Raw genomic sequence first — 13,817 nt, forward strand, 5'->3', positions numbered from 1 at the left:
GATGACGAACACTATCATGGTGCAGTTGTGAGAAAGGTTGCTGATGATTATGAGATATCTGTAATAGTGAAGGCTGGTGATACCAACCACTTGGCCGGCCCCTGTGGCGAAGTAGTTAGCACATCATGCTACGACACCAGGGGTTCCGGGTTCCAATCCCATCTTGGGCATGGCTGTTTGTGAGTGTCCATTCATAAATTTCATGATATCATCACTGATCCCCATCTTCGCAATTAGCCAAAAGTGGCTGAAAAACGAAATAAAATAAACCAAATCAAATTAAATCAAACCAACTACCTTGAAGTGGCCTTTGAAGACTAATAAGTTACTGTACCCAACCAGGCAAAAAAATGCCTCCTCTCATAGTTAATTCCTGAGGACAGTTCAAGTTTCAAGATGTTATGCTTTGAAGTGTGATGCACGGGACACAAAAACTATTTGCACTGGTGTCTCAGTGCCTTGAATGAAATTGTAATAATTGCATTTCCAGTACTTCATGCTGTGTATTGAAAGTATATTTTAGTTTCAAAATGTTTTTCTACCAAAAAAAACTTTCTCCACAAGAAAAATTTAATATTTTGCGTGATGAACGGGACAAGGCCGCGGAGTACTTTAAAAATGCCAGTTTTGCAGTGTATTAAAAGACTAATTAGTTTATTTCCATATTCAATATGGAGCTAAGTAACCCTTTATTTGATAAATAAAAATAATTCAAATATGTTAATTATATACTATATATCTATAAAAATATATATGTTCCTGAGGTAAAGTTTTAGAGTTTTTCACTTGTAAATTGACCTTCAACTTTACAGATGTTTATTTTTAATTATTTTCTAATTATTTACCTGTTTTTTGTTTTTCATGATGGTTTGGACTGTACTCTACCTAAATACCATGAATATAAAATTAATATTGCAACTTTGTTATTTGATATTCTGGTTTCACTTTTCAGAGAATTGCCCGAAGGTTAGTTCAAATTCTGACTGACTGTTTTTTTAAATAATTAAAAGTAGGGACTGAGGTTCTAGTCCTGAAAGTAACGAGATACACTCTGGGAGGGACCAATCTAGTTTATAGATAACAGGGAGAATTGTGGTACCTACAGTGGAAATCTTAAAACCTGCAAACAAAAACACATGTTTCATAACAGTGTTGACAATAAAATAATCCACGCAGCCTAAAAGGTGCAAAGACGTTCTATTTGTCAACGGATGCGGTATAGCAATGTTTAGCTAAGGATGCCCTATCAGTTGTTGAAGTTCATACGTAGCTTAAAAAGAACAATTAAATATACATCTTGGCTGCTCGGTGGCAGAGTGCAAGAAGTGATGATTAGCCAAAAGTGGAAGATAGCGTCGTTAAATATAAAAAAATAAAGTACAAAATGTATATCTTATCCCCTACTGGGTGTGACAGTTCAGTACCAAAGGATTATTTTTCTATGGTCTTATGCTAAAAACAACCTTCGCTAGGGAATGCGATGACACATTGCGATAAATGACGTTTTTAAAACAGAGGTTTATTGATAAATTAATTTGGGGTTTGAAAGTGTTACAATTTATTATTACTATTACCGTTAATGGAAGTAAGCTGGTAGATTTAATTTCATTAACTAAGTTCTTGAATCATATTTAAGAACTTAATGACATAATGTGCGTGTCACAGTGTGGGGGATCTACTACACCTCAATGTCATACATGACAACATGCTCCATAGTTTTCTTCAACGTCTCTAAAGTTATGCTATCCCAAAATACACTCTTATGCCCTTTTCACCTCGTTCGAAAATTCTGGGTTAAGTAGCAAAAATGCTGAGGGAGAACGGCAACTCAGTGAAGCATTGTCGCTGAAAAAAGAAACTGAGGGAATTTGAATTTGAAATTCTGGGTGAAAGCACTTAAAGGCAATTTTGCACCTGTCATGTTATTCGGGGTCCAGCCCCTTACCTTACCTAAATTAACTGTAATGTCGTTTATTAAAATTTTAAAACATTCTGACTTCGGTTAAAAGCCGAGGCTGTAAAGGGCATTCAGCACACATAAGGACAAAACAGAGACGCCAGAGCCTCGTCAGTCTGCAAAATGCAGTCCAGGATGTACTAGATGGAAGTGAGGTTGACAATTGGGTGTCCTACATGGAAAACTGGGGAAAGGAGACAATACAAGGCAGTCACATTTTATTGCACCCTACATATAAAATAAAATGCATATTTGCAGGTGATTTTTTAAAAATTACCAAGTTTTTCTTCTCCTTTGAGTAAAAGTGATTATTTTAAATGAACCTCCCTCCCTCCCTCTTGTGACTTGCCCTCATCTCACCCTCCTCATACATATAAAATAAAATGCATATTTGCAGGTGATTTTTTAAAAATTACCAAGTTTTTCTTCTCCCTTGAGTAAAAGTGATTATTTTAAATGAACCTCCCTCTTGTGACTTGCCCTCATCTCACCCTCATGGCCTGCCCTCCCTCACCCCCACAATTCTTCCAGAGTGTGAGGGTGTAGTTGAGGTCTGCACTCATGAGGGTCGCAATCGATGGTGAACACCTCTGCTATGGATTATAGGTCAGTCCCTCTGTGCCCTTCAACCCACAGCACCCTCACTGACAACGTGAAATCAAACTATCTTGTGCCAACATTTGCCACACCACTTCAGTTTCCTCACCGACTTAGTGCGAAGGTATTGGGGTTGGCAACAACCTAATAGCGGATTTCTTCCACCGCATATAGTTAGTTTTACAAAAGCTTGCTAATGCAAGAAAAATGTGTAAATTAACTCGGAATTTGAATTTTAAAATAGCTTTTCATTAAAGGCTTCTATTTATAATAATAATACATGATGATTGTATAAATTACAACCGATCATCTGAGCGGCAAAAAAATAGCGCCAGTTTCGAATATGGCAACTTCCATGTGTGCAGGAAGGTCTCAGAGTTTCTTTCAAAAGCATTGGGAAGGACAGCCGTTGAAAAGTGGCGAGAAGCAGATTGTTCTGAACGTTTATGCAACGTTCTGTCGGTGGCATCCTGATAAACCAGTGAGGGAGATGGTGAAGTTGGTGTCTGAGTGCAGTGGTGTGTCGGCATCTTGTGTTTTCGGTATGGTGAAAGAAAGGAAAATGACCGGTGAAGTTGTCACTCCTGGGAAGAAACACAACGTTGTTGCTTGTGTGAACAAGTAAACCGATTTTTAAAATACGAGCAATAGAGCACAAAGCGCATTCCTATTTTTTTAATCAAGAACTGCCCACCATGTGGAAAGTATTTACGGATATTAATAATGATGAGAATCTCCTCAATTTTAGCATGTCCATGTTGAATCACCTCTTGTTGGACGTTGGGTTCGTTTTTGGGAAGCAAAGTCGACAGACAGCACTCATATACAGGGACGATATCGATATTGTTGTTTGGTGCCGAAAATATCTCCGGTCTGTAAGGGAACTGCAGAAGCAAGGTAAGAACATTTATTACTTGGATGAGACGTGGGTAAATGCAGGGCACACTGTGAGGAAGGTGTGGCATGATAGCACTGTCACCTTCAGGAAGAAAGCTTTTCTCAAAGGACTGCCAACCGGAAAACGTAAGAGACTTATTATTGTTCATGTTGGAAGTGGAAGTGGGTTCATGGAAGGTGCACAGCTAATTTTTGTGTCCAAGACAACAAGTGACTACCACAAAGAAATGAATGGTGATGTGTTTGAGGAGTGGTTTTTATCTGTTTTGCCAATACTTAACCCAGTGTTATTGTGCTGTATAATGCTCCCTATCACAGTATGAAATGCGAAAAATTGCCAACGACTGCTTGGAAGAAGTGTGACATATTAGCTTGGCTGAGTGAAAAGGGCATTGTACTTCCAGCTGACATGCTAAGGCGGAACTTTTGAATCACGTTTCGCGTATGAAGCCAAGCTATGACAAATACGTTGTTGATGAAGTGGCGAGTTGCATCTACCACCTTACCACTGCAACCTGAATCCCATTGAAATTATATGGGCTCAGGTTAAAGGGTACGTTGCATGCAACAACAACACGTTCAAGATGGACGAGGTCAAGAGACTGACAGAGATTGCCATGTCTCAGATTTCTGAATGTGATTGAAACCGAAGAGAGGAAATTGTGGGAAGTGGACAACCTGACAGCCGATTTAAATTTAGAAAGATTCGTTATCCAACTTAATGACGAGGAAAGTGAATCGGAAGATAGTTGTGATGAAGATCTGACAGGCATCGAACCTCTCCCATTGAATTAAAGTAAATATTTTATTGTCGCCTCTTTTTCAGTGTTATGTTATGTTTATACCTGTACTTCAACCAGAACACGTATTTAATATCCCTCTTCAAAAATTTCTTATGCTTCAATACGTAGGGATATCACAAAAAATAGGAATATGTTTATTTTTCATCAACATAGTCGGATGAAATGCGAGTGAACAACAGCATATGATGGCTGAGCCATGCATGAACAGCTGACGCAGAGTGATACGTTACTCGAAGTGAGATGGTTTGTTTACAGAGGGTTGGAAGGTTCGTGATGCCGACTGTAGTTGAAGATATCCCCACCATACAGCTTAAGTAAACTCAAGAAAAAGTGGAACCTGGATTTGCTGGCTCAATGGGAAAACAATACTATGGAAGGTGAGATATGCAGTTTGACATCACTATGACTAGTCTCAACATAGTTTTATTTTTTACTGCTGGATAGAGTTATGGAACTCCACAAATGGATATTGCTTATAGCTTCTAATGAATTTTCTTTCACCTCATCCATACTAATTAATTGCTTCTTCTTCATTTCTTTTACCTTTGCGAATAAAAAAAATAAATGTTACAATAATAACTACAATCAGTTGTACAGGGAAATTTGAGAGCAACTGCCATGTAGTTTTCAGGTGATAATTTTTTGACATCCAAGGCCATGTGTGTAGCAGCTGCTTATGCAGCAACCAATCTCAAGTTCTATACATTACCAACTTTATGACAAATTCATCCCTTTGTAAAAAAAAAAGGTAAAGTGCTCCCCTGTGCATAACACCACACCATGAAGGCGTATAGGGGGTGTGGAGGTAATGCCCCACACTTTCTTGATCCGGTAGTGAGTGGGGATGATGTGATCAGCATCACGCCCCTGACCGCCTTTACCCCCCAGGGTTTCCCCCAGGTACCCACCCATGTTATTCGACGCTGGGTGGGCACCGGGGCCGCTTCCATCGTTAGAAAAGTTCCCGGATTTAAACCGGCCGGGGATCGAACCCGGGACCTTTAGCATGGTAGTCAGACACATTACCAACTGAGCCACCCTCTTTAATGATGCTTTGAGGTGTTAGCTGATTGTGTGGCATTTTTTTTTGACATTTTCATAATTTCCACTCATTGAAGGTGAGTTGGATCATGACTAGTCTCCAAATGGCACTTTTCAAACGGGAAAACCACACACAGACCAAATGAGCCACTGGTTACGACCACGCTAATGTCTTTAAAAACTTCCCAAAGCACATCAATAATTTCTGTTGCAGTTTTTCACAAATTGAAACCACTTCTCTCACACAGTGTTTCTTGTTGCCAGTCATCACTCACTCACTCACTCACACTCACACACACACTCACACTCACACACACACACACACACACACACACACACAAAAGTGTGTAATAAGACATAGAAAGAGGCAGCTAGATCAACGATCCAGTCCACACAGAATGATGCCACTCGGCAGACTGATGTTGGAAATTGCATGCTCACCATATACTGGGATATATCCGTAACCAATAAAATGCAAGTGGGCCAAGTTTAAATTCCGGTTATTTTTGGATATTCTCTCATATTTAATATACATGGGTATCGTTGGCAAAATAATGTTTTCTTCCTCAACATAAGTTCCATATTCTCCACCGTGAAATTAGTGGAGAAAATACTATATCAAATGTAATAAAACTTGATGTTTAACTTTCCCAAATGCTTAAAAGAAAGTCCCGCGGCATGGCTGTGCAGTCTAAGGCACATGCTTTGGGCTCTGTCTATGGGACGCATGCAGGCTCAAGTTGCCTGGGGAAATCGTAACAAATTTTCATGGAATTTCACGTAACAACTTTTCATGGGATTTCAGCCAGTGTATAGGGCCGGTGGCCACCCACCATTCTGAGGAAATTGGGGAGCTACAAATGAGTAGCATATCCTAGTCATGGAAACCTACCACAACAACTGGGGGTTCGGTTTTACATTACAGTGGAACCTCGATTTTAAGTTTTTTCAGGGGACCAAGCTGAAAAAACTTAAAATGCGGGAAAATGTAAAATCGGGGAAAATTTCATAGCAATTTGCCCTATTGGGACCACAAATATTGAATGTATAATGCAGGAAAATGTAATAGCAAGGAACGTAAAATCGGGGTTCCACTGTATTACTGAAAATGACATGTCTACATATCAATATTCATTGTCTCTAAAAATAAACACTTACCTTCTTCAGGAAACTCTTCAATGCTTCAATTTCCCAAACTTGAAGAAATTTAAGTGTTACTTCTTCAAAGGATGACTGCGTTTGTGCATAGTGAAGAGCACTTTTTTGGTACCTACGGAAAAGAAGCAATAAAAAATCTCAATGCAGAAGCAGCAGAAACAATGTAATTTTTCAATTGCACTGTTTATAATAATAAGTGTCCTCAAGAGATCAGTCAGGTTAAGTAAGAGTTTACACCCGAAGTTTCAAGGGCATACAATGTTCTCATCACGGAATATTAATTTGTGGCCAAGAGACGGTATAAATACAAGGCTTATTAAATATATAACCGGAAATATGTTGTAACAAATATTTATTACAAGCACCAAAAGAAACTACTGGCACTTGATAAGGGCACTGATTCCAAAGGAAAAAAATATTTTGGACGCGTGCATAACCACTCATGCACTGCTGACTGGACTTCTGGAACCTCGATCCACTTAGTCCATCTTTTAGTGAGCCAAAGGTGTGGAAATCAGAAGGTGCGAGATTGGGCAAATATGGAGGGTGGGGTAAGCACTCAAACTTTAGGTCCTCCATGGTAGACAATGTGACACTGGCAGTGTGTGGTCTCGCATTGTCATGGAACAAAAGCACACCAGTGGACACTAGACTACATCGTCTCTGCAGAATGGCTGGTTTCAGTTTTTCGTGCAAAGGTTGGAGTAGGTGGTACTGTTTACATAAGACCTCTGGGCATTGTTCGTATGAAGTAACGGCGGGGAAAGAGAGGCAAATCATCTCCCATATCAAGTCCTCCAATTGAGCAATGTTGCATTCCGTGCCTGTAGTGACAGAGCAACCTGGGCACAGAGAATCTTCAACACTAGTTATGCCCTGTTTGAACTTCTCAGCCCACTTGTACAATTGTGATCGACTCATACAGTTGTCACCATACTGAACTGTCATGCGGCGATGAATCTCTATCAGTGTCATGCCTTCACTCAACAAAAATCTCACGACACTTTGCTGCTTCAGCTTGGAGCACTCCTGTGCCGCCATCTTGTGTAACTGTGTGCAAGGCAGGCAATTCAGGCAAAGCTATGAATAGCTTACAGATGCCTTCACAAAATAACAAACATATAACAATCACGGTTGTATTTTAAATTTTTTATACTAGTTTTGCAGTTATTTATTGAATGCACCTTGTATGATGGGGTGGGATTCAGGCTGTGGATTGGGATTGGTCTGTTCTGGATTCTGATGTTTCGTTGGCAGGTTTCGTGCTGTTACAGAGAAGTGAATTCCAGGTGGGACTGAGGTGGAGTTCTATGTCCCTGTTGAGGTTGGTATTTTCTATGGAAATGGCTATAGCTTTGTTCTTCTGTTACAATATTCAGTACACTTGGCTACGAGCTGACATCTGTGGTGGAGTACTACAAGGGTTCTGGGTTCAAATCCCAGCCTGGGCATGGGTGTTCTTTGAGAGTGTAACGTCATCAATTTCATATCATCTCTCATCCTCATTATTGCAATAACAAAAAAACAAAAACAAACCAAACTTTGCCATGATTTTGGTGTCAGAGTATAAAACTCTGTCTCTCCTATGATGCTGTGCTCTGCTAATCCTGATTATTTGGGGTTATTTTTTATGTTGTTCTATGGTATGTTCTGTTAGCCCAATCTATGGTAACCCATTCACAAGGGAAGTGGTAAACTTCTTGAGTCCAGGATTGAAGATTATCTTTGAGCATGAGGAGCAACCTTAATCCCATATCTCGCAGGAACCCTGCTTAGTTTCCCTGCTGTGTGTCCGATATATGGTAACTGTGTAGTGAGGCATTCTTTGCCCTTCCCCAGACTACTTGGAGCAGATAACTTCTGTGGTGAAGAGCCAATCCTTGTAAGGACGACATTCTAATCTAGAGATAGACTGGGTTGTGATAGCCTGCTGATCTTCCTGTAGAAGATGAATTATGGAACATCTCAAATATTATGTTGTCTTTGTAAGTTGATGTTCAATTCTCTTGTTGAGTTTGTCAAGTTTGGAGTTATGTCAAGTTGTGTGATTTCGAGTTACAGATTAAACTGTTGTTTTATATAAAATTTGACCTCCATGCATTAACATACAGTGTGTCCCTGAAGGTACTTTACAACTTTGATGTCATACAGCACAACTTGTAATTCACATAAAGAAACATACCATGTACCATTTGATTTACCAACACATGAAGTTTTATTGTGCATTAGTCTACTTCAACACATGCACCTGTGGTGGTGCGAACAACATCTAACTAAAATTTTAACTCTGTCTGTACCCTCTCTAGCATATAATCCTGTCAACTGTGGCAATTATAGCTCTCATTCTGGCCTTCAAATCATCAAGATCATGATGGGAGTGCTGTACACTGTCTCTTTGACATAGCCCAACAAAAAGAAGTCCAGGGGATCAAAGAGGCCAGGCAATTGGACCATCTCTTCCAATCCAACGTGCTGGAAATGTCCTGTCCAGGGCATCTCTCACCTCTAAGGTCAGTGTGGTGGTGCACCATCTTATTCAATACCTGACCAAAAAAAAGCAACTTTAGGCATTGGTGAATCACCTACAACAAAGTATATTCCTCTATGTCAATTACAAGTTGTGCTGTATGACTTCGAAGTTGTAAAGTACTACCGTGGTTGGTTGGTAACATAGCATTTATTTGCATCACATTGCCAGGAAAGCTTCAATTCCTGCATGAAATAAAACACAAGTTGCAACTGATCACTATGTAGTGAGTTTTTGCATAAAAAAATAGATTACAAGCATTTTATTGTTTTTGTATCTATTATTACAAATATTAACTATTATCAATAAGCCAGTTGACAATTCTACAAGAGACCACGCCAGTTCGTTGCACAACTCTCCAACGTGCACATCTAAGTGGGGCTTTTAACGTGTTTGTGTGTCAAGCCCTGTGTTCACACGGCCTTTTAGATAAGTCTTTTAACGTGTTTGCATGTTAAGCTTTGTGCCCAAATGGCTTTTTAGATCAGTGTTTTACAGTTGGGAACATGACAGTTTTATGCATATGAGGTCAGATGACTAAATGTTCCTTTTTATTCCTTCCCACACACTATAAATTCCCCTATCCTTGACATATCTGACATATCAGCTAAGATGTAGTTACACTGGCCAAGTAGGGTAACCTGATGAAGGGATCAGTGGAATCCTGAAACATAGTTTTCGTTAAAATCAATGCTCACTAACGTAAGTACCTTTAAGTATCTACTTTTATTGTATACTAACTTATTCAACGTAAGCCGCACGAGTACTAAATATGAAAAGGGAGAATTATGTTCCAAAGTGTAGCCGACAGGTATCAGAACACCTACAAGTAAAATCGAAGCCGTCACGTTACATCAATACTGCTTTGGTGCAAAGTTCAGAACATACATGTACATCCATACTACAGTGGCCCAGGTCATTAGACGAAGTGAATATATGTCCATAAAACATTGGAAGAGGAAACTTGAGGCTAGTTTGGTAGCTCAGAGAACCAACGATCCAAGCTGCCTTTGCACGGACAAAAATTCTGGTCTGCTAGTGTTGCCAACTAAGAACAATCGTTATTCCTGAACCCAAGTGCTGTGCATGGGCCCTATTTATTCCAAACCACAGATTAATTATAAGTTTCAATAATTTCTCATGCTTTCTCCCAAAAATAAGCCAGGCATTGTCTCTGCCATGAGGAATTAAATAATTTGTCAATATCCTGTGTGGAAGAAACTTGCCATCAAAAAGTGTTAACAACAATATCTTAATGGATGAGATGCAGCCATGATAGCTCAGTTGGTAGAGCATCTGGCTACCATGTGGAAGGCCTGGGTTTGAATCCTTGGACAGGTGATCTGGACCAGGAATTTTTCCAGTCATTTCTCCATTTGTGCACAGCTCTGAGGCCTGCCCAGCCTCATATAAATGGGTACCTGGGGGCAAATGTGTGTAAGGGGGGGGGGCAGTAAAGGAGGCCGAGCATAATGCTGATCACATCACTCCAACTATGGCCGAGATCAAGAATATGTGGAGCTCTGTATCTTCATATACACACACACACACACACACACACACACACACACAGTTGTACACCTTACCTTACACTGCATGAAGATGAATGTTCCTGCAGATGCACAAGAAATAAAGCAAAAGAGATCTATGTTTCAAAACTGAGAAGAACACCAGAAAAAGTATTTTTCATGAGAGGTATTTTTAAAAGGGTCATCTGGAAAATTAAAAAAACTCTCTGCTGTTGTACAATTTCCTATCATCGCTAATATTATTAATAAAAGAGATAGCAACTTACTCTTTGTTGTTGAAATACATCTCAGCTTGCTTGATCAACACTTGGTCCAAATGTGCAGCGTTGTCTGAACAATACTGTTTTGCCAAATCAAACTTTCCATTTTCAACATATATCTGGAAGATACAGAAAGTAGAAAATAAGGAATTAAATACTAAGACTAAGAATTATTTTCCTGTAGTTTACGGTTATTACAAGCATAAGAAAACAGTTTTTCGTTGTGACGTTTCAGGAGAACGAAAATAATTCTACAATGCAAGCAATGCGTACACAAGAAATACTATTAAGAATAAGAAGACTACCAATATAGAAATCAAGAATTTACAATAAAATATTCTAACCAAGTAGTTATTACAGTACCATGCCTTTTTATTTTAGTTACCAAACAGAATTGCATCATTATTTATCCATACAAATTTCTCATTGACTATCAGGATAAGGGGTGTCAGGGGTGGCTAATAATTGGCTATATGATGGCGACAAAGATTCTAGATTAGAATTGAAACACAAGAAATCAAATTCATTTGAAAATAAGAGTGCTCCATTGATAATGTATAGTCACATATTTATGGTGAATAAAATTTCAATATTTGGGTACAAAAAAAGTGTCACATTCTGGGATCAAAAGTGGTATATAAGTGGCATTTTGGTGTTAAATGGTGATTATAACCCTAAAATTGATTAAAAAACATATATACTTATTATACAAAATAAAAATTTTCTTTCTAATAACACATTTATGCAGTTATCAGTGTGTTAAGTTTATTCCTGTGTAAAGGGGACCATTTCCTTTGTTTCTAAATTTTTACAGTAGAAATAATCCATGTTTCAGATTTTGCATAACTCACAGGATAATTCAGACTTCAGAAAGTGTGATGCCAGTAAATGAACTCTAAATATCGTGTTTGAAAGTTTATTTCACAGTTCGCAGTACATTTCACATTATTTCGTGACAAAACATGGTAGGAAAATGTACCTCAAACCTCTCAAACCATGAAAAGTGAACATTACAGCATATTATTTTACATTTATGCATGCCTCTAACAATGTAAGGTTAGAATGTAGAAAATAAAGACAATGGATGATATTCAATGCTAAATGATAGAGAGTTTTCAGACTGAAGGGACAAGTGACATGGAATTTCCACACCAAAGTGACAAGTAACAGGTGACATGACCACAAACTGTACATACCAGAATACAGAATACGCACTTTACTCTCCATTCTGTAATAACAATAATAATAATACAAATAAAAGAATTCACAGCTTATGCCCAACCAACAGACTGAGGTGGCACAATGCATACTACTGATAAAATGACCCAATCCGAGTGACATTCAAGTGATATGTGCAGCTTGTTGTGTCAGTTAGGTACGAAAGGTTGCATTTATGTAAACACAAAATGGTAAATTATGCACTGTAATGTTCATTCACCGATGAGAAGTGCATTTTGCATTCACATTTTATCATAAAATAATGCAAAATAAAAAAAACAACGTATTGAGCATGAAACCGGATACCTTAATATTTGACATTTGAATTGCAATTACTTATGAATTACGCTCTCAGTTAAGTATTGAACAATTGAACATTCATTATTGAATTGAACATTTTCCATACTTTTTCCATTTATTATTATTCAGGTTTTCTTATTGTCAATAATTTCTGCAACATTTGGAGCCTTCGAAACAGAATTTATGCGTTATCACAAAAAATGCAAGTGTCCGGTTTTTTTTGTCCAGCAGTGTAGTATGTTTAGTGACAATCGTTGGATTATCCCATGAGTAATGCACATTTTCCAGGACATTGACTAATTCCGCTGCAAAAATGGACAATAAAAATATACTTCTTTAAAAATACATACCCACCAAACCACAGCTTTCCAAGGTGATAGAAAGTGAAAATAATTTACATGTCTATTAGAATGGAAATTATTACTTTTATAAGTGCAAAGTTTTGAATTCAAATTTGAGATTTTCTTCACAGTAACAGCACTGAAATATAATTCTCGGCACCAAATTTGAACACGAAATTCAAGCTTTCTTGTGTACTGAATTTTTTCATTTTTCATTTACCACAAATATGTGTTTGTTTCTATTACCTTCAACAAGTAGAATTAAGTGATTATTCTGCAGAACTAATTTATTTTCTATCATGATGATATCAAACAAGTTAACAATTAGGAAGAGATTATCATTACCTGCCACACATTTCTGTCTTCTTTTATGACTTTGTATTTGTAGACAGCTTTTTCCGAAAATGCCCAAATGGTACCTTTCACAGGATCTTTTGTTATGTTGATTAGGTTTCCAAAATGCTAGAATGAAATAAAAATAATAAACACATATGCACCTACACTAACTTATGGATGTGAATCGTGGCCATTAACAACTAAATATTCCAGCAGGCTTCAAGCAACTGAAATGAGGTACTTAAGGAAAATAGAAGGAAAAACAAAATGATATAGAGTAAGGAATCAAACAATAAGAATGAGCCTTAAAACTCAACCTCTACAACAGTCCTCACAGCTGTGGTTCGTTCATGTTCATCGAATGAGTGAAGAAAGGATACCCAAAAAGATGTCACGCTAAAGCAGATGGAAGAGGCCGAAGGGAAGACCAAGAAAGACCTGACACCACTGGATGGAAGCAGTTTTGAAGAGAAGAGGACTGGATATCAACAGAGAAAAAGTGATAGCCTGTGACAGCGATAGATAGAGAGCTCTTTGCAAAACCTCTACCCCTGTTGGTAGAAGTGGATCGAGTAAGTAAGTAAGTAAGTACAAGAGGGAAAATTTTGATACTTACTACACAGTACTTATTTTTCTTGTGGAATGATTAAAATCATAGTCTCAGTCACTAAAAAGTTGCGTGTACAGTATGGGAAAATTTAACAGTGTTAAGGAACTTATCCACCTATCATTCTGACAAACACAAATAATGGGGAAAATAGATTATTCTTATAAAAGTTAAAGGTAAAGTTCCCTGTGCATATAGCACCATGCCATAAAGGCACATTTAGAAAATGTGGGGATAGGCCCCCCA

At 38.1% G+C, this 13,817-nt stretch overlaps 1 protein-coding gene across 1 annotated transcript in view; it reads right to left on the reverse strand.

Moving 5' to 3' along the window:
• Positions 1-13,817, reverse strand: part of LOC145983346 (vacuolar protein sorting-associated protein 18 homolog) — a gene marked incomplete at its 3' end in the record, with an annotated part of 76,599 nt that overhangs the window by 40,151 nt on the left and 22,631 nt on the right. The window contains exons 9-11 of the mRNA XM_083116485.1: positions 12,974-13,090; positions 10,776-10,888; positions 6,454-6,565 (exon numbers count right to left, since the gene is read on the reverse strand). Of these exons, the coding sequence (XP_082972611.1) occupies positions 6,454-6,565; positions 10,776-10,888; positions 12,974-13,090 (342 nt within the window). The remainder of the gene's footprint in view (positions 1-6,453; positions 6,566-10,775; positions 10,889-12,973; positions 13,091-13,817) is intronic.

The sequence above is a fragment of the Lepisma saccharinum genome, unplaced genomic scaffold (assembly GCF_977018435.1).
Source record: "Lepisma saccharinum unplaced genomic scaffold, izLepSacc3.1 HAP1_SCAFFOLD_843, whole genome shotgun sequence".
NCBI classification, from domain to species: Eukaryota; Metazoa; Arthropoda; class Insecta; order Zygentoma; family Lepismatidae; genus Lepisma; species Lepisma saccharinum.